General features: G+C 46.1%; 1 protein-coding gene across 1 annotated transcript in view; it reads right to left on the bottom strand.

Moving 5' to 3' along the window:
- LOC112574399 overlaps nt 1–21835 on the bottom strand; it is a 142468-nt gene that overhangs the window by 39656 nt on the left and 80977 nt on the right. Inside the window, 1 exon segment of the mRNA XM_025255453.1 lies at nt 6018–7128. Within this exon segment, the coding sequence (XP_025111238.1) occupies nt 6018–7128 (1111 nt within the window).

Here is a 21835-nt window from a genome sequence, read left to right as displayed (position 1 = left end):
CTGGAATCATTATTTCATTACCCAACGGTTATTGGCAAAGTGACATTTACAGCGCCTGACATTTTTTTGCCCTTTGCGGTTGTTTTCCACATCTTGATCCTCCAGTGCATGGCGGCCAGACTTAACAACTGTATTACCATCAATTCCAGGAAAATTATTGCTGGCAATACAAAGATAAGTCTGCATCAACCAGAAGCACTGCACGAAAACTCTTTTGTGGAGAGGGTTTCTGGACATAATATCTCACAGAGTATATACTCTTCCTGCCCAATGCGCCTTTCCTCTTTCCAGAGATCCCCCTATCACACAAAACATCATCTATCAATTGTTGCTACCGGATTTCAATTCCATTTTTTAATATTAACTCCGTTTAAAGGTTCGTATTCTTGGATTGCAGCTCTGTTAGAGGCGATGAGGTACTAAAATGTCAATAGGTATCGAAGTGTGTAGTCCGATGTCCAGTTAATTTGGCTTCTAGTCCAGATATATTTACAGAATATATGACTACACATTTAAAAAAATGTTTTTGTTATTACTGTTGATGTCCAACAACAAGCTGTTGATGTGTGCTTTCTCTGTTTACTGCAATTGTTTACAGACTGCTTTGCTGTGATATAGTCCTTGTTGTTGGTATAGGGTCAAACCCCATCAAAAGAAAAAAAAATGATATATCTATGGAAGATGGCGCCAACGCGCGTGACGCCAACCGAGGACAATGTCGGTTGTGCACGTGCTGTATCTCCATCCCTGACCCTAACACCGAGGCAGCACGCGACAGGTCGTTCCAGCATCGCCACCTCGTCTGTCCAAGATGGCGAAAGTGCCACTCGCGGGCTCCTCTCGACATAGTTTGGAACAGTTTACCTACTACGCATGCGCAGAAGGAGGCAAGAGAAGTGTCGCTGCGGGGGGTAAAATCGATGGCTACGGGTTTACAGATGTCATCAGAGGCCAAGAGCGGCCATAAGAAAAGAGGACGGAAAAACCAGGAGCCCTGTTGGACTTGGTTCAAACCAGTTTGCACCAGAAATCGCTCGATAAACATTCTCCTGGACGTTTTTGAAGACAGCTCCACCGTCTTCATGTTTTCAGTTACCTCCCTTTTCCATTCTCTTGTAGCGGGCCCATCACCTTATCTACGCTTTTACCGCTTTTTTTCTGTTTTCTCTCTTGCTTTCATTTCGATCTGGAACAGCTCGTTGAGTTATCTTTTCTCATGATATCCTTCCCTGCCAACTCACCTCCGTAACCAAAAAAAGGGGTTCTTGGAGGAATGGTCGCAATAGCTTCATAATCTCCCTTTATACTGACATGGATTCCTTCATCATCTCAAGTAGAATGATGGTTTATTTATTTTTTTGTAAATGGTATATACTTATGTGTGTGTCCCTTGGAAGGGGAGAAGGGTCTGCGGCTCTTCGTTTCGTTTCTCTTCTTACTCAGAGGTTCCTGCCTTCCACCCATCAGCTCGCGGCGATGTTGGTTTTTATTTCCCCGCCCAGGCATCGTTCGATCCGACCCCTTCATGCGAGGACAGGCGAGTGGCTGCAGTGTACCCCGCACCCTCCCGCAGCCTGCGACTCCCAGGCCTGTTGATTCCACACCACCCGGTCCTCCATCGCGTGTCGGGTCTGACCATCAGTCCCCACAGCTCCTCCAGTGGATATACAATGTTAGGGGGAGGGGAAAGAAGTTGAAAACCCCCACACGCAAGACATTTTTTTTTTCTCGGTCACTAGGTTTATTTTTTCAGGCCAGCCTTCAGAAGAAACGAAATGACATCCGGGTCTCCCATAGCGTGGGATATATGCTGACACGTCATCGCTCATTTCGCTGTCTTCAGAATGTTACACCAATACATTTTTCAAATCATTGTCATCAACAGCAGTCATTTCAATAGAAATCATCTAACCCACTTTTCTAAAAATGCGCTCGAGAAAATGAAAAGAGAAATGTAAATATTTTTGTGCACTCTTAGGACAGTTCTTGAACATTTCTGACTCTTACTCCGACATCTTCAACTCCGCAGCTTCTCGTAGCAAGGAGGTGACCTACTACACTTGGTGTTTTGCCATTTGTTCCCAAAATAAACAGGCGAAGAATGGGAGCAGAAATGCTGCATGCAGACGACACCAGACATCGGCTTGCTGCATGCAGCATGCAGTATCAGGCGCGTGCATCCTCCAGGCGGACGCAGGCCTCCAGCTGCACGCAAACCGCAGTGCGTCACGCTACCCGCCGCCGGCACTTCATTGTCACTGCTGCAGACACCCGCATGGACACAGGCTTTGTCGCCGAGGCTGAGAATTGTCTCGCATTGTCTCACACACACATCAGCTCTCGTCAACAGAAAAATTATTTTCCAGAAGCGACTTTTACAGATGTCGTGTTTCAAAATAAAAAACAATCAAACATGACGAATGATGATGATGATGATGATGATGATTTGATTGATTGATTGATTGATTGATGATTGATTGATGATTGATGATGATGATGACCAAGACGATCAAGACCCTTAAGATAAAGTCACAACCTGGTTTCTCTGGCTATAATTAGCTGCAGTCATACAGCCACGACGCTCACAAGCTGCTGCCGGAAATACCAAATTTATTATCCAACATTTATTTTTAGGACGAAGACTCCGATTGACAAAGATTTTCTGAACCTCCCTAAGAAACTACTTAGCACCTACATTATTTCAACATCTTCCTTCCTTAACGAGGGCGTTATTTATAATAATGTATTTTTTCTAGAACACATCATAATTAGTAACTATTAGTAAGCTATTCTAGAATCCTTCCTACCCACAATCTGTAAATATAATAATTACAATTTACGACATAGTTTCACTTCCAGCAACCTCCAAGTCGCTGAAGGCTTTCACCAGGTTATTTTCTGTCAAACGTGCATACGGGCATCTAAACCGTAGAAGCCTTTCGTTGGATGCTAAATATAGCTCAGACTTGAAATATGCTGACGCTGCTGACGGCATGAAATAAGTTGTTTGCTTGGGTTTTTTTTTTTTGTTTGTTTTTTTTTTTGTTTTTAATTTTTTCGCACATCATTTATGAAGCCAGTGCAGAAGTCGTACAGCAGATGTCAACGATCTGAGGACACAGGATGAAAGTGCGGAAGAGATCAATGAGAATAAAAAAATCTTCTGAAAACGAAAATTTCACTTTTCTTTTGACAGAGATCAAGCAAACGTATTTGCGTGGTTCAAGCCTCGGGGTCAAGAGGGTCACTAACTTGATATGCATTTTTGCTTTAAATCAATAATGAAGGACAATTTCTCGAAAATGTGCTTTAAACATAATACTTTTGCATACATTGCTACAACAAAAGATCTTTTGATGATAGCTAACTGGCTTGAAATACTAATTTCAGAGTTTCGATGACTTTATTTATTAGAATGTTGAATTTTATTCTTGGTCCAAAGCGCACGCGCTGTAGTACACGTGTGTCAATAACAGTTAATTGCTTTCCAGGTGTTCAAGCACAGTCAGGTACTAGCGAAAGTGTGGTACCGAGATGCTCCAGTAACTATTTAGTATCATGAAGCAGACGAGTTCCAACAGACGACTCCACTTACGCATGTTGACCTCATCTCACTCCCGGCTTACATATCCCAGCGCCGTGGCAAGAGGTCACGAAGGTCAAGAGAAGCTCATCTGAGCGCTGCACTTTGCCCCCTGACGAGAGCGAGGCTCGGAGCCGGTGGTAATCACCTCAGCAGCATCCACCCCCGGCGTGTTCACTATTAGGCAGCCTGCATGTTTGTGCACGTGCAAGCAGGTGTTTGCGTGGATGTGTTAGCTCCCCGCGCGCACCTGAGAGTCACGCGCAGTCGGTCTCGTGAACTACACCGTGCCATACTTGGTGCGAGCGGTGTCGCCCTCCCCTCGACATGACGATGGTATGCTGCCGAACCCGACACCAGCAAAAGTTCATCGGACGGTTACTTGCAGGTTCAGAATGAAAAAAAGTTGAAAGCTAGAAAACAGACAGACACAGATAGAAGAAAGAAAGAATATAAATATGAAATAAAGTCAGGTATAAGCTGGCTGGGAGGAGAGATTAGGGAGAGGTAGAAGGAAAATTAAAAATACACTCAGAGGCAAAAAGTAGAAACATCGGCAAAGAGAAAAATGATTTCATCCACGTGTACATAGGTCAGGTTGTCGCAACACAACTAAATGAAGATTGGAAACGAGGGGCTTGTAGATGTGTTTATATTGGTTATACATTCACTTCATAGAGCTTTAAGTGTCGTTGCCATTGGAAACGAGTTTTGGTTTTATTTCAAAGAATTTTGGACGCAAACTGTATCGGTTCCAGAAAGGACTACAAATAACACAACCCAGTAAGGCATAGTTCATGCACATGCATTTTAATTGATATGGCGATGGACTCCCAGGTCCTTCTGCAGAAGAAGATGGACTAGTGAGGATCCCACAAAGTCCAACACCCCAATGCTTATCAGTAAGCAAGGAAACATAGGATCCAGAATGTGTAGTTACCTACCCCATTACCGGGAAAAAAAACTTTGCATTCAAGAATAAGCTAAAGGTAAGTAAGCATTCAGTGAAGTGCTACAAAAGTCGTGCGTGCCGTAGTTGCAAACAAAAATCAGGAGATTCTATTCACCTCAAACTACGCTGCTATATTCGTAGCATACTTCTCTACCACAAATATTTTTGTGTTAAAAAGCGGGCAACATGAAACATGACATGCCAGTGGCCAAATAGTTTGAAAAAGTTGGACATGGAGGATTTTGTCCAGGTGTACTAGAGACTATGTGCCTAAATAATCAGTATGCTTCTGAAAAAGTGGCCAAAAATCTGAAATGAAAAACCGATGAAAGTAAGTGGTTGCTGTCTAGTCATGCAATAAGTATGTGGCCTATCTACGTGCAAGCAAACGTATTATTGTTCTAAACACTCTCTACAGTGCTTCAACTAGGCTCCTTTATACTGAACAGCAAGCATGCTAATGTTCAGTGGATCGTTCCAGACAATGGCAATCATCTTTCGAGGGTTAAAGCAAGGTGAGTATGTTAATATGTATCACTTTTTAATCACCTAAACACAATATTTACAATAAGACAGCAAGGCGTGCTAATATCTCTGCGTGCTTTAATCAATATACAAACTTGAATAATGATGCAAAATTGAAATTAGGGGACACGCTGGAAAAAGAAACACACCAGACCAACCACATAAGCAGAGAACATTTCGTGTGTTGCCAAGTCTCTCTCCTTTTGTTGCTGTTACATTGTTAGTAGTTTTTTTTTCTCTTTTTTTTAGACCACTGCTAAATAAGCTTTACTATAAACATTCGATGATTCAATAACTATAACAAACATTTTCATTATAAAAATAAATAAGCAAGAAAGAAAAGTGTGTTCTACTGACGAATACAAACCAAATCTTGATTTCTTGACCTGTCATTTATAGTTTACAACTGCTGCTTGGACTTCTTTATGCTTTTCCAAATGTATTTATGATACTAACATAAAGATCAAATTTTTTTTAAAATGTATGTAATATCAGATTTATCTTGTTTATTTCTTTTTTTAATGAAACACGATATATTCATTTTTTTCAAGTAGATGTAAACTACATTGTATTTATTTACTTTCAAACTGAAAAATTAAATTTGACAGTTATTTTTTCCCCTGTCTGTTAACGATAAGCAGTTCTGTATGTTCTTTCTACGTATCTACGGTCGTTTGTTTAAAATATTCCTACGCGAATTTTTTTTTAATGCAAAGTTCATTTGCTTCTTTATTTTTTCACGAATTCATGTGAGTTCATAATAAGGATCTGTTGACACAGTTCGACTAAAATAGTTTATCTACTGGTTGTAAAGAGTTTTTCAGAAAAAATCTAGTAATGTACCCTGGGTACTAAGACGACCTGCTTGTAAATGAAGAATGCGGACATCTACTAAAGTGAGACGAGAAAGTTCTAAGCAAAGAAAAAACCGAAGAAAACGGATAGGAATGGACTCACCCTGGCTGCCATGGAGGTGGTGGGTTTCTCGAGTAAATCCCAGACTTTCTGCCGCCAGCGCGCGCAGTAGCCTGTGCCGAAGTCATCCTCGTCTCGCTGTCGGATGCTCTCAGCCTCCTTCCGGATCTCCTCGTACACGTGTTCCTTCTTTTGATGGTACTTGTGCTGGCAGCACGACTCCAGGTACAGCTCGTCGATGCCCCAGTACTCGAGGTCCTCACTGAACGACAAGACACACATTTCCTCCACCAGGTGGAGCTTGCCCGTGCGGTAGAAGTTGAGGATGGAGGCGAAAGATCGCGGGTGGCGGTCAAAGAAATACTCGTTGTCGGCCAGCGAGTAGTCATCGCAAAGGTCCATCAGCGATTCGTGGGAGCAGCACTCGCGCAGCTTGCCCAGCCGCGTGTGAGGCATGCGCTCCAACGTGCGCCACAGGACTTCATGCTTGACCCCGCCCACGTTAAGGATGACGCGTTTGCGACCTCGGCGCGAGCGCTCGATGGCGTACGGGTCCGGTGGCACGTAACGGCCGCCTTCCACCGGGTAGTCCACGGGGTAGTAGCGGCCCCCACCCGGAAAGCGCCCCATCACCCTCAGCGTCCCGTCGTTGTCGCCACCGCCTCCTCCGTCCACGACATCCGTAATGTCGCCGTTGTCCACGTCCATGGCGAGAGGTGCCGAGGTCAGCAGGTCGTGCTGCCGAAGCGGAGAGCGATGCATGATGGTCTGGCCTGGCGGCGTGGAGGGAGGAATGGTGGAGATGATGGGGTCAGGCGCAATTTTGACCTCCAGCTTGGGACCTTCCCCGGCCGGGCGCTGCTTGCGGAAGGAAGACTGCCGGACTACAGCGCCCGCCTCGGGCGCCGACAACTGCTGCTGCTGGTTGGCGAGGGAGGATGGCGAGGTGGATGTTGCGGCCAGGTCCCCACCGCCAGAGGGAGACTCTTTCCTGCGCTGCCGGTCGCTGTGACCGAGCGCGTCCTTGGTGTGGCCGTGATGGTGGTGGTGGCTGCTGCTGCTGTAGGGGTGATGCTGGCGGAAGCTGTGCGACGATCCATGGGCGCTCAAGGTCGGTCCGTGGCCCTCGCTGCCTCCTTGACTGGAGCCGGAGCTAATAAACATAATGGCAGATAAGCAAGTGTAGGGTCAAGGTCACTGTGAGGGTACAGACAGGAGCTCGCCGAGCACTCGGCACACAGTGGAGAGTTGGAGAGGTTGGAGCGACATCACAGGGAGACAGACGGGTGTGATGAGGGGATGTACCAAAAAGGCATCAGAGTCAAGAGCGAGCAGATGCAATCGCTGGAGGAGGGGGAAAGGCAGGAGGACAGGCAGGCTTACAGCTCGAAGATGCAGAGAGAAACTTGGACGACAGGTCAACAACAGCAGCAGCCTTCTAAGGTGGTTTCCCTTCACCCGGGGTTATGTCAATAGTCTTGGACACAACAGATGGTGAACAGTTTACGATGAGGTCACCCACACAACACAGGAGGAGGGACACGCCAACACGAGGGGGCCGCCTCTACAGACGGAGGAGTTTGTTAGTGCTTGGCGTGCAGGTCAAAGGGTGAAGGTAGAGAGTTCGTGGTATCTCCCCCGCACGCCGGTTGTCTACTACAGGGTGAGCATGACGAGACTCCACACCTAAGCATTAGAGGAGTCAGGTACCAGTCAAGCGGTTAAGCACACTGGGCAGGGAGGCTTCAAGCAGGTGAGTCACTGTTACAATATTGAACACTTGGGTCAACTTCTGGCTTCAATGCATAGTTAAGCTAACACCATCAGGGACACAGCCAAACAGCACACACAGTGCCACAGACTGAAAACAGAGAACAACAACTGCAGCTTTGAGTGAAATGAGATAAACCATTTTTTTTTCGTTCTTCATTTTTGCTGGGAAGCAGATCATCTTCTCAACTCGCCTTATTATCTACTAATTCTCAATGCAACGACGACGACCACCACCATCATCACGCTATCATCATTATCATTGCTAAAACTACTGCTTTTACTGCACTTTGAAACAAAAATTGCCATGATTTTTCAAAGGTATTCGTAGTTCTAAAATTTTCTTTTCCGGAACTCGTTTCCCATTCTCCTACACATTTTTTTTTTTTTTTTTTTTTTTGTTTTGTTTTTGTTTTGTTTTTTGTTTTTATAGAATGACGATTCTTGCAGATGATAATATAAACCCCCAGACTAATTTTTTTCTAAATTCAAGAAGAGAGATTAATTCCAAAACCTCTTAAGCTCTCTCTCTCTTTAGGATGAACACACTCTGCTAAACCAAAGTAATAAAATAATTCTTCTTCGTCCACAACATACTTCTATTGATGCAAAACTTAAGAACAAGCTCAGGTGTCTTATCCCGACATTCACAATTTACAAGTTGTAGGAATGCATGAAACTATCCGTGCCTCGTATACAACATCTACAACATGTACAGCATGTACAACAGGTACAACAAACTAGTTTAGTGTTTGGAGCGTTAGCATCATCTCCCTTGTGATTTTTTTTTTTTTTTGGGCGGGGGGTGATGAGAACGAATAGGTGAGCTTGCCAGATTTTTAAATTAATGATCTTGGGGTAGTAATGGTGTATGTTGAGTATTGTTGTTGTGAAGCCGTTGGCGGATGTCATGACCAGGTTTTTTTTTTTTTTTTTTTTTTAATGAATATGCTCTTGGGTGACTGGGTTGCCTTGTGTGTATACGCATTCTGTTTGCTTTTTGTGTATCTATACATTATGCAATAAAATGTAAAAAAAACAAGAACATAGCAGTGTTAACTGTCGACATCGTGGACAACAGGTGAAAACAAGTGGAAACATACCGTACATCGGTTGAATGATTCCACTCAATGGCTGAGCAAGCATGGGTTTAGAGTATTGCTTTACACTTTATGGAATACTGACAAGAGCTACTTCTCATCCGGAGCCCCAGCCAGGTGTTGCACAGGTAAATGAGTATGATGTCAGCGAGCAGCTGAAGTACCGACATGCCCTGTAAAATGTGGAGGTAGCTCATCTGACGAATCATCACCGCCATTCCTCTCGAGACCCTCCCATCCAGGAAGCCTTCTCTCTCTCTGAACAAGTGCAGGGTTGTAAAGGGTGAAGGAACATTGTGAAGGGGGTTATTTTAAGTAAGTGCACTATCTGTTCGCCTCAGATAATAGGTATTGTCCAACCATCCCCGCCACACAAAGCTCTGCTGTTTTCAAACGCTGACCCACCCTCACCCTGTTATTAAAGGCTTCTCTGGCTCCAGTCCCAGCCAATGCAATCCAACTCTTTCAACTTGCTCTTCTCAATCAGCTGTGGTTGCAGGTGCATGCAATATAAGTGAGTACAGTCCTAATATATTTCTTTGCGGAACATCTCCCAACCCGCCACCCCGCCACAAAACAACAACACCCCACCAAGTTTCTGTTATTGAATTTTTGTGGAAATAAAATGGAGGAAGAGCCAGGCGCGGCTGTAGATGGAAGAGAACATTGGCGAATGATGGTTATCGCACAAACCCTGGAATCCACTACGGCAGGAACCGAGTTGGGTATCAACATGGCGGCGTGGTATGTGTTTGGGAGAGGGGAGGGAGCTGCTACAGGGGCTTCAATAATCCAAACCACGAAAGAACGAGAGTGTATGGACACCGAACGCTCGCGAACGTTACCCTCTAGACAGGATTCTCATATCTGACACTTTTCAAGGCAGGTGAATGTGTGTGTGTGTGTGCGGTGTATCGTATCTACCGTCCAAAATATCAATCAATCGATCTTACTCTCGTGTAAATCAAAAGAACTACTATGCCAGCGTCACGTGATGATAACGAAATGAAAATGCGTCCGCTTGAAACTTTCCGTCCTCTTTCTCAATCCGCACCCCCTGCCCTCCCCATTAAAAGTAATATGTCTGCCAGGGTCTCAGTCACGTGGTCATGCTGCCTCACATTGACACCAGACCGTAAACTGTGTGGACATGGAAGAGTTATCTGGCGAAAAGCCCGTCGTGCGAAGATTGGATCGGCCATCACGGAGCGGGCAGGAGGAGGACACGGCGTCGTCCTCGCCAGATGATCGATAGTTCTGGAACTGCTGGCACGTGAGGTGCATCAGGCGAAGCGGCTGTCATCTCCAACGTTTTTGCCTGGCCTTGATCGCGCCGGTCTCGAGCTCTTCTGTGGAGACCGACTGTCACGTGACGAATGTGTAGATTATCTCCGCGAGTCTGTGGAGACTGGCTGATCATTTGGTGAGTGGAGACTGGCTGATCATTTCGTGAGTGTGGAGACTGGCTGATCATTTCGTGAGTGGAGACTGGCTGATTACATCGCGAGTCCGTGGAGACTGGGGGATGGTGTTGTGAGTTTGTAACATCTGGGTGATCACATCGAGACTGGGTAATTACGGGTGTGAGGAAACTGCCAGAGTTTCATACTGCGGGCTTGTAGAGAGAGACTGCCACATCGTGTCACAAATTTTAAGAGACTGGATGATTATATGAGCTATGCTCACCCGTCTCATTGATTGTCTGCAATGACGGGGCGGGATAGATAATTGTATACCCGGGACCGCACGCAGACATAACCGTGCGTCACACACAGACCGAACCACTCAACTATCAATTATCCATATCTGGGGCCGCGGACCTTGCCAACGGACGACAATGGGCTCCAGGCGGCTCGTATTGCATAGAAATACATTTCAATCAAATAAAAACTTTAGGATTTTTTTTTTTTAATTTTCGATGCGGACAAATTGCAAAAAGGCCCCTTTGATGTTGGAAACAACTCGACCGATCTCTGCTTGTAACCAATTAGATAATTTTTTGTCTGCTAGAATTGACAGCCTGTGTAAACCTTTAAAAAAAATGTTGGTTCATGCCGACTATGATCCCTGAGCATTCAGTCGCTGGAGGTCACCACGTGCGAAGAACACTTCCTTGCTGACAGTGACCCTAACGCTCTGCGTGTTCGCACGTGCCGTCTCGTGCTGGGCTTGGCACACGCAGACTGTGACGTAAGCACTTGACACGGTTGAGTGAGCACAAACGAAACAACAACTGAAGCTGGTGGAGAAGAATGCACCGACATGATTTTTTTAACACCTTAACGTGGGTTTTTTTTCAGAAGGGGGCAGTTGGTGCTGAGGGGGAGAAGGTCTTTGCAGTGCGTTGAGCGCGCGCTAGCCACGTGGAGAGCTCGAGACTGACGCCGACAACACAGACATCTAACGTCGGCAGCAACGCGCCAAGAAAGAAATTCATTGACGAGAGATGATGTGGAGACATTTTTCACAACAAAAGAGTTTGTTTTTTGTTGGTGTTTGTGTGTGTGTGGTAATGAGCATGTGTTGCCGCATCCGGCAAAGAGCCAGAAATAAATCCGTCCGGACGATTCTAAGGAATCACCCTAGCGCATCCTCCTTCCTCCCTTCATAAACTAACTGAAACGACCTCAAAGTTCACGAACTAAAAGGACTCTCTCAGCCGGACCCTTACTGTCAATCAGGTGATATTTGTGAAATTACTTTTCCTTCTACGATTTACAAATTTGAAAGACGGTCACGTGACGAGATTTACTGTCGAGCGACACGACCAGAGACAAAAATGCGGATGGAAAAAAAAAACAGTTGTTACATAATAACAACTTGACTCCTCATGCAGAGCTCGTTCTACCTACTGGCGAGGTCAGGATACATCGGAATGACCCAGCCAGTGGTTGCTGCTGACATCGGCGCTGTTTCTCGGACTGTTTACATCCTGTCTTGCACTGCGCGGACTTGCTAGGGGCGGTGACAAGGCCTCTGCCATTATCGACGTTTTCAACAAGAAACACCACAGTTAACATCACTTTAAATACTTTTTTTTCTCATCCAGATTTGGCTTTGGGCGATCATTCCATAAGCTTGTCAACCCAATTTTAAAAAAAAAACAGTAACGGTTTGATCAGACGACATGCCTGCGCGCTGTCAGGCCTCTAGAAATAAATAAACAGCCTAGAAGATGTAAATATCAACATGTGTTGTTGAACACAAACAGCGAGAAATGTCTCATATTTTTAGAAGTATCAATGTTGTTATGTAATAGGCGTGGTATACAAAGTATATCTAAAATAATTGTGGTATTAGTTCCAAGCTGGAGGCATGTCAAAAATGTTATTTAATAAGACTTCTGGGTATTTTCCCACTTCCCCGATAAATATTATTTTCATGCGCTTGTCATGCTCTTACAATATCTATGATTAAAAAATTACTATTTCAGAATGCTCGAAAGTGTTATAAGCTAAATATGTTACTAGTCACAGTTACATTCTGGCTATAAATAATGCATCACATCTCTACAAAAGTAACCGCCATGATGTTTACAACAAACACACCTTTCAATACAAGCAATGACACATCGGAAATATGATGTCTGAAAGAGCTGAGCATGCCAAAAACAATCAAAAGCAAATGTTAGTCTTAGATTGCAGAAAGGATATTAGTTCTACCGCCCCACACCCTGACAACAAATACCTTTTCTCAGTGTCATCTTGTTATTGGAGACGAGCATGATATTTTTTTTTCTCTCTCTCTCTCTTACCTCCCCACTGAGAAGCCCGTACCCGACTTACCCGTCCTACATGCACAGGGTGTGGCCAGGACAATTTGATCACACACCCGCATTAGACATACCACACTCGCCTTCTTCCACAAGCCTACTCAGTTCTTCAACAAAATGAGGTCTGCATCCAATTTGCAAACTTTCACTCGAACCAAATCAAAGCTTATATACATTTATTTTAGAGGGATTATTTAAGTCCTTTCAGTTTAAAATAAAAATGGCCGTGGACAGCCAATGAAATAGTATTTCACAGCCACAACGATTGATCCACTGCTGCCTTTTTCTTGTAAGCTCTGTCCCACCCGGGTCGCGATCCGTGGATGGCTGCCAAAGTCTGTCTGCCCTCTGGTGCCCTTTACCCACTACACTGTCCTCCATAAATTGTTCGATCCTCCTTAGTCCTCATCCTCACACCCCCACCACCTGTAGGTTGATCAGCACCTTTCAGATACCATGGCAACTGTTTCTATAATATTTCTGTTCCATTTTTACAATACTACGACAGGGTGAGACTACCCGGGATTTTTTTCACTCCACTGATGTGTGTCAGTCTATCAGTTTGGTCCTTCATTCCTTCCTCCGTGCCTAGTGAGAGAGAGAGAGGATGGTTTAGAATGTCTGGTTATTTGCATATGCCTGCGGTGTGAAGAGCTTGCACTCCTGACTTTCACGAGTTCTCTTTTCTTATAACGGACTCACCAGAGGTCCCCACCCCACTTTAAAAATGTAACTGCCCTTTAGGAACTAAAGTTGCACAGTTCCACAACCCGGGGCACCGGGCAAACATTTCTGGACAATCTTAGTCTGGACCGCGCGTAATCTCTCGAACACCCGCAGGTTCCAGGTTGCCATGGCAACCAATCGTGCTCAGGCTGAAGCACGAAACTGCAGCCTTTCACGACACGTTTGTTTTCCTGTACTCGCAGGTGATGATGGTGATGCTGACAGGAGAAGACAGTATCGTTGTCGAGTCTGCTTGCTTGCTTGCTTGTTTGTTTGTTTGTTTGTTTGTTTGTTTGTTTGTTTGTTTGTTTGTTTGTTTGTTTGAGACCACTGCCTTCAACTCGATCGTTGAATCAACGGTTCTTACTACACAAACACGCATGAAGATCAGCTTTGGTTTGTGCGCGTGTATCTGTTGGATGTCTGGAGTGCACTGGCGTGTGTCTGTGTGTTTGTGTGTGTGTGTGCAGGAGTGTGAATGCAAGCATGCGCATGTGCGGAGAGATGCGCGGCAGCGAGCGCCGTTTAGTGGAGCGTGCGCACGTGAGGCTGAGTGGTTCGCGTGCAGCCAGCTCGTGGCCATGTAGGTCAAGCACACGCCTCGGCGCTACCACGGAGGTGGGGGTGGATTTGGAGGGTGAGGGGGGGTCAGCTCATCATCAATCGATTGGGAGCATAATGAGTCGACGAGGAGTAAGGCAGCGGCAAGTTAGCATTCCACAATTAACTGATAACATCGCTGATTAGCCTCCCCTTGCTGTGAGTGGCTAAGCGGCTTACTTCGTGCCTGTGACTGATGTTGAACAATGCCTCCTATGCATCTATTTGCCTTTATCTTTTCACCGTTTTGTTCAAACCTTCTTTTACATCCTTCTCCTTCTATCATTCTCGCTATGTATTGGTGTTAAGGTTTAAATGATTCACATGTTGATGAAGTAGTATCATGCACAGTCCAGACAGTTTTAAAGAGGTCAATACAGAATTAAATCCCATTTCCCATGTTTGTATCGCTGCATACATTTAGTTTTTTTTAAAATTAGTTTGGAGTCGGCCAACGTGCGAGTGTGAATGCAAGCGGCAGAGCGTGCTGGTGCGATCATCACAACACAACTTGTCTCCACACCCTGTCAATAAAATGGTTTGATTCTAGTGTATTCTTACAAACATCTCGTCCCACGAGGTTGCCGCTTTAATTAACAGCTATAAGGCGACTGCAGCGCCATCACATCACTTACTTCATGCTGACAGCAACGAACTAACAAGTAGTCACCTCCCTTTCTCCCTCAACCTCTTTTTTTTCGCTAATCGTTCTTCATTTCTTTCTTGTGTCACGCTTCATAAGTTTAAACACAGTGTGTGTGTGTGTGTGTGTGTGTGTGTGTGTGTGTGTGTGTGTGAGTGTGTGTGAGTGTGTGTGTGAGTGCGTGCGATAGATTAACAGACCTAATTACCACACCTCTTTGCCTACCTTCTCACACACCTTTCTTCATCCCCTTCTCGTCTTGCGTACACATCATTTGCCGCTAGCACACATCAGACACGTTCACGCACGAGCGAACGAGCACGCGCGCGCTCACACACACACACAGACGGCTGTACGAACGCAGAAAAGACAACTTACGGCCTCGCAGTCTGTGTACGCACCGATCTAGCCAGGCTCCTGCTGGCACCAGGAGAGAGTGTAGTGGGTGAGCACAAAATCCGCCGAGGGCATAGATCAGCCGTGCACCAAGAAAACTCACAGATTCTGGCTGCAGCTGCAGAAGATCCCGGTCTTCAACGGCTGTCCAGCGCTCGACTGGGATGGCGATGGTTGTGCCAAACTGCTGGATGTCGTCACCAACGGACTTCGTTACTCGACATGCGTCCTCGATACCTGATCGAGTCGCCTCCTTTTGGCACCTTCCGTACCTGGCACCTTTCGTACAAGCAGCCTACCTCGTCCTTCAGCAGGTCGTACGAGCACGGTAAAAAAAGTGCCCGACACACACACGCGCGCGCGCGCACACACACACACGCAACACGCGCAGGCGATGGGGTTTGTGGGAAGTAAAAGGAACTGGCGCTGCGCCTAGGCCCGCCAGCGTACGCCTGCCGCCGCCATTTTGAGAAAGGTTACCGCTGGTGGTGCTGGTGGTGGTGGTGTTGTTGCTGCTGCTGCTGCAGCAGACATCAACAGTGCGCAGGCGAGCAAGGAAGGAGTCGCAAGCATACATTAATATGAACGCCACAGACCTGAGCAGGAGGAGAGAGAAAGAGTGACTAGCACAGGATCGGCTGGGGCGCACGCACACACACCTACACACACGCACACACACACACATACACCACCATGACTAACTAAGCACAGGCCAGCGCTTGCTTACTCAGTAGTTAGGATTCCTTCTATTTCTGACATTTTGGAGGCGTGAGCAAGGGGTTATTTTGTGCGTGTGTGTGTGTGCGCGCGAGTAGATGCTGCTGAAAAGCTGAGTGCAACATCAGAGAGAGGTTAGCGTGGACAGGAAGGTAAGGTCCGCAAAAATTATTCGTCCTTCCTCCACTACTACCATCTACAATGTATACCACCTACTGTCCTCCATTCACCTCCAACACTGAGACATCAACATCGTGGGTAATATTTTTTTTGTGAAGGTGGGTAGCCTGGGGAAGGGGGCTAAGGTAAGCTGGCTGCTCAAAGTTTACCACCACCGCTGCTTCTGTCAGGTTCTTCAGCCACAAATGTGATAGGAGCTACCTGGCCCCGGCACAGACAGAGTATCACAGCGACTACACTTCGTGCCGTGACGCACGCTTGTCGTCGTCGTAGTCAGCGGCGGCGGCGGTGGCGCACCGTTAGGCAGAATTAAGCAGCGACTATTAGCACCTGCTGCAACAATCAGAGTGCCTAAGGTTCGCTGGTGCTGGACATTATAGCTGCAGCCTGATCGCATCCTGGCCTCCGTCAGCAGCTAGCAACGTGCACGGCACTGACTAGCTACTGGCTAGATACTAGCTAGTTCTTATCTTAGGTAAAATATTTTTAGGGCAAATATTTTTATTTCACCTGGAGATTGCTGTTGATAAGAGTATGCACAGTAGCACTGATCGTGCGTCACGTTTGCTTGTTTGAGAGCCGTATCCTCCGGAGATAAAATGAAGGAGAATCTTCATCCCAGTTTCTTACTTAGGCGATGACATGCAGACTGGATTCTCCAAATCAGCTACTTTCTGTTACTGAACCTTTTTCTGAGCCCTCGTTCCGACCACGCGGAGGAGGAGGAAGAGGAAGAAGAGGAGGAGGAGGTGTTGGTGGAGGTGATGGTGGTGTCGGTGCACAGATCACATAAAGTAAAGCTTTCACAGTATATTTCCTCAGTCCCCTTCACTCGGGCTGCCCATGGCCTTTTAGCAAACACAGTCATCGGAAGTGGAGGGCAGCACGGAGGACATTTCACCCAGAGGTCACTGCGAACCAGAGCTTAGCAATCGCACCATGGAGTGATTCACACAGTGACCTTTCGCATGCTGCCACTGCAGGGCATGCTGGGATTACGGAGCGCCTGACCTGACACCTGACCTGCTACCTCTCGTGGTCACTAGATGTTCATGTCCTTAGCTTGCGCTGTGGACGTTGGACTTGAACATGCCTCACTGCAAAGGGCAGACTACTTTTTGGATGGGAGCTGAGGGTAGGATGTCGGTGTTATCTTGCAGTAAAGGGGCACATAATTATGAAATCTGCAAAAGCGGACAATTATTGCCGGAAAAACAATCACCTGTTGGCAGACAGGGCTTCGCATTTACGGCTGAAAATTGGAGCGTTCTCGAGCATTCCTCGTGTCCTTGCAATAAAAATTCTACTCAGATCCAGTCGCAACAATGCCTCACCAGCTACAGCTCGCCCTGATCAGTCAAAACTCGCTGCAACCAGTCGCAGCTAGCTCTACGCAGCCACAACTAGCTGTGGGCAGTCCAAGCTCTCCCTAGGCAGTCATATCTATTCTTAGGCGGTCACAACTCGAGTTCTGCACTAGACAAGTTGTGTACACCGCACTGCAATTGGAAGCCAATAATGAGGTAAGGGGGAGACAAGGAAAGCAGGCGGATAGGGGGTGAGGGGGTAACTAGGTATAGTGAGTAGAGTGTGAGAGTTTAGCAACTTACATTCCATAAAACACTCTAATGTTAAGGCTAACAATTTTTTCCCCACACCAAAAGGGTCATAGGAAAATAGACTAAAGAACTTTGAGGAAAATGCATCAGATCCGTCTCCGCCGTCTAACTGCTGGGGAGAGACGGGTGGACTAAAATTCTCACTTTCAGTGAAGCCCTGACCAAGATGGATGTCACTGTCGTGAAAGGCAAGCTTGTGCCCGAGCCAATAACACAGCAGGCAGTGCTTGGCCGACACTAACCTGCTAGTTCAAACCAGTCTGCAAGCAACTGAGTTGCAAGGAACCAATGTTCCTTCACGTGTCTAAGGCTGCATCCATCAGCACTCGTCCAGTCCCAGTACACAAGCGACAGTATCTTTAAATGTCTCCTGGGAGCTGCAGCTGCTGATGAACCTGGTTAGCAGTCATAAGGCGACCGAGCCCCGAGAAGTGACTACCAGGAGTGACACAACAATAAGCTGTCAGTGCCATCGTCAACTTCCCTTGTCGCCTGGCCCAGACACTCTGTGGCTGCCAGTGAACTTTCGCCCTGACCCCAAGTAGATTATCGGAGCCTTTAGAGAGAGTTTACACACACCAAAATTACTGATGGACCGTAGTTTATCTTTTATTAAATACCATAGACACATACTGCGCTAATATTCTTGGTGCTACAAAGGTTTGTCTGTAATAATGACCATAATTTTATTGTGTAACAATCCTATACCACACTTAGCTTATCTACATAGTCTACTGTAATAATGATCACGTATACATACTATGCCAACTTGTTTTATAAAGTAGAAACTTTCCCAATCTACTTGATATAGTGAAAGTTTTATTCCACAAATAGTACTATAGTACCACACCAATTATTTTATTTGTTTTAGTGTAGATTGTATTGTGTCTTATACTTTGCCAAGCTACTTGACTTTAAAGTTTTCCTCTGTAACATCCAGCACAGGCCTATATAATAATGAGTTTATTCTACAACCGCAAAAGGCACACTCAGCAAATCTTAAGAGTACATTTCGTCGCAACTACCTCACAAAGAAATAAATAAAATAAAAAAGAGAATCTATATATAGAACTACAGCTACAGGCGAGTCCTAGAGTAGCGAATATCGAACACGCAATACTAAGCTAATTAAGCTGCAACGAGTAATAATCAGCGACGAAAATAAAAGATAAAAAAGCACGGATCAGAAAACAAGGCAGAAACTAGTTTTTCTAATGTTTCTAATTTTTCTGTCTGTCTCTCACTCACGTGTTCACAAGCACACACACATTTATTTATATTTATCTACAAACACAATTGATGTAGAGCAGAATCACGCGCACACAGGAGCAAGCGCTCTTTGCTGAAAATTAGGTTAATCTGTAACACATAAGATATACCCATACATACCATCGTGCATGTATCACAAACACTCGTACATAAATGCGAACACATGTACACTAATACACGCGCACCTCCCAAAAGTTTTGAGTTCTCGACGCCAACGCGCGCGCACACACACACGTACACACAAACCTCATTCTCTCTGGAACTCACGTGAACAAACTCACACCCTCTCTCCTCACACTCCTATATTTTGACATGACAGAAAAACATAAATGCAGTTTCACGCATGCAAACGATTCTCTCTCTGGTCGAGCGCAAACATTGCGAAAAGAAGGACATGACTTACTCATTGGCCACCGCACACGTCCCCACTTGCAGCATTAAGGCGAGTGTGTGAGCAGGGTATGATGGCGACAACTTATGACCATGCTCATTGTCGAGCTTAGACCGAGAGTCTGGGCAGTACGTGGTGGCGGCGTCAGATGGTCATCGTCGACTCGGCGAACACGTTCACGTCGAGTACGTCAGCACTCGGGGGCGCAACCCCTGAACGGCGAGAAAACCTACCCGCAACAGGAGGTTGCAGGAGAGGCGAGGAGGAAACAAGTCACACACACACACCCCTTTTTAGCGAACGGTTGAGGATCGAAGGATGCTGCCTTCCTTAGTGTCATGAATCAATGGAGGGGACTTAAGACCTTGGCTGCTGTTTTAAGGAACATCAACTTAACGGTGAGAAGAGGGGAACAAAATAAAAAAATAAACCCGGGAGGAATGGTCTGCACGGTTCTTGTTCGGTGGTGCAATCGACCGAGGACTCCAACAGCGCTGCGAGCGTAAAACGTCAGATTTGTTTGTCGAGAGACATGCGCACTTCGACTGTTTGAACGTCAACACCGTGCCGAGGCTTCTCGAGACTGCAAAACTCAGCAGACTGCAGAACTTTCAGCTCGCCGAGGTGTTCAACGAGGCATATATTACAACAAAAGTGTAACAGGTCTAAGCTGGGCTCTGCCTACTGCTTATTTCCCCTCCACGCCATTCTACTGCCTCTCGCCCCTCCACCGTCCCCTCCCCCATCTCCCCCCACACACGCACGCACCATCCCACTAACTCCTCGATCGTTGGAACCTACACGTAAAGCGTTGCGTGGATTGAGACGCGCTGTGTGTGTGTGTAACAGCAAGTCTAACTCACGTGCCTGCCCCACCCCACTCCGTGAACCTCCCCTCCCCTATTCCCCCTCTCTCATGCGAAACGCCAGCAGTCGCGTGGCGAGGCTGTATGTGCTGCTATCGATTGTGTTCACCAGATGTGTGCGCAGGCTGGAGGTACTGGCCATCCTACAGCACGCAGAGAGGCGCTGTGTGTGCGTGTGTGGCTAACTATTCAGTCCGCACACCGACTCCTTCACCGCCACAACCTTCATCAACGTTCGCCGAACGTTCGGCAACGTTCGCCACCACCTTCCGCAGCGTTCGCCAAAAACGTTTAGCAGCGTTCGCCAAATGCTCGGCAACGCTCGCACAGCGGTCCTCGGTAAACACACGACGCCGCTGCCGCTCGCCAAGCTTCGCCAGCCCGAGAAAGTTAACACCCGCAAGTCTAACGATCAAAAAAAAAACGAAAAAAAAACAAACAACAACAACCAAAGAACGCCAACAAATATCCCCAGCTACACGGTATCACGTGCTTGAAAGAAACTTCTATTAGCTAACAACATTTAAAGATGGCTGAAAACGACACCGTACGAGCGGTGAGCAAAACTGTTGACTCGCGAGGCTTGTAGCCAACCAGCCAGCCAGCCAGCCAGTCAACAGACCGAGCAGTTCCAGTGTCAATACTCTGCCAGTCCTCCAACAAGCAGACTGACTCGTGCGATCGACGATCTGGTCGCCGTTAATTTTTGCTTTCGTTATCCTGACATCGTGTATTGACGGCGGGAAAAAAAAAAAAAAAACAAAAAAAAACCGGGTAGACGTCTTTTCCGGTAAGGGGTGGGATGGGTGGGAGGAACAGCTCGTAAGCAGGTAATGTTACCTGTAGTGTAAGTCCACTTCGTTGTTTTCCTACATTTGAGTAGATATCTGAACTCACCTTTGCAACCGCTATTGTGCATGCATCGTGAGCGCGTCCGTGCGCTGTTTGTACGTGCGTACGTTGCTGGTGCTCACACCAAGACATCGGGTGGACATGATAGCAATCGATTGACAAAGCCGCCGACTGTCCTCCGGTGTAACTCGAGACCGAAAAACATGACAGCACACCTGCGGCCCTCCAAGACGAAAGTGAAATGAGCTCATTCCTCTGCCTGGAGTTGTTGTTCTTGGAGTCTACAAGTCTGTTAGTCCACAAGTTATCTCCACAAAGCCAACAGCTACAAACAGGCACTCGAGTAAAAATCGAGCGAACTTCTGAATTCGCCAACACCTTCATTTATTTTTTTCACAAATTAAACTATCAAAAACGAATTTAAGCTTGCACAGAACGAATGTGTTTACTTGATAAGACAAGAGTGTCTGCGGCTTAAAGACGTGTGTGTGTGTGGAGAGGGAAAGGGGTTAGAAGTCTTACACCGAGTGAGCAACTAAGACTACATTCATGCAAGGCAGTCAGCCTTGTAAACAGATGCCATATTCAGAGAAAAAAAAAAAAGCGTGCCCGAGACGAGAACTGAACCCATGACAACCGATCTTCACTAACAGTTGCGCCACCGGGCAGCCCTAAGACGTGAAGGTAGGTAAAGAGTAAGGGAGAGTAAAAAAAAAAAAGACAAAGAAAATGTCGATGATGTTATAATTGTAAGATTTATTGTTGAACGACTGCACACAAAACAGAAAATGCTAGACTGTCATCAAACCGAGGTTTCTTGAGAGAGACAGAAAGCTTCAACGTGTGGCTAAAAATAGAAGCTAATCAAAATTCAAAAATAAAATTCGCAAAAGACTGTTAATCGCGAATAATTAATTGTCGTGTTATAATCAAGACGATGAACAGCAGACCACAAACTA

This window comes from Pomacea canaliculata, linkage group LG10, assembly GCF_003073045.1.
Source record: "Pomacea canaliculata isolate SZHN2017 linkage group LG10, ASM307304v1, whole genome shotgun sequence".
NCBI lineage: Eukaryota > Metazoa > Mollusca > Gastropoda > Architaenioglossa > Ampullariidae > Pomacea > Pomacea canaliculata.
This window is presented reverse-complemented; position numbering and strand designations above follow the sequence as displayed.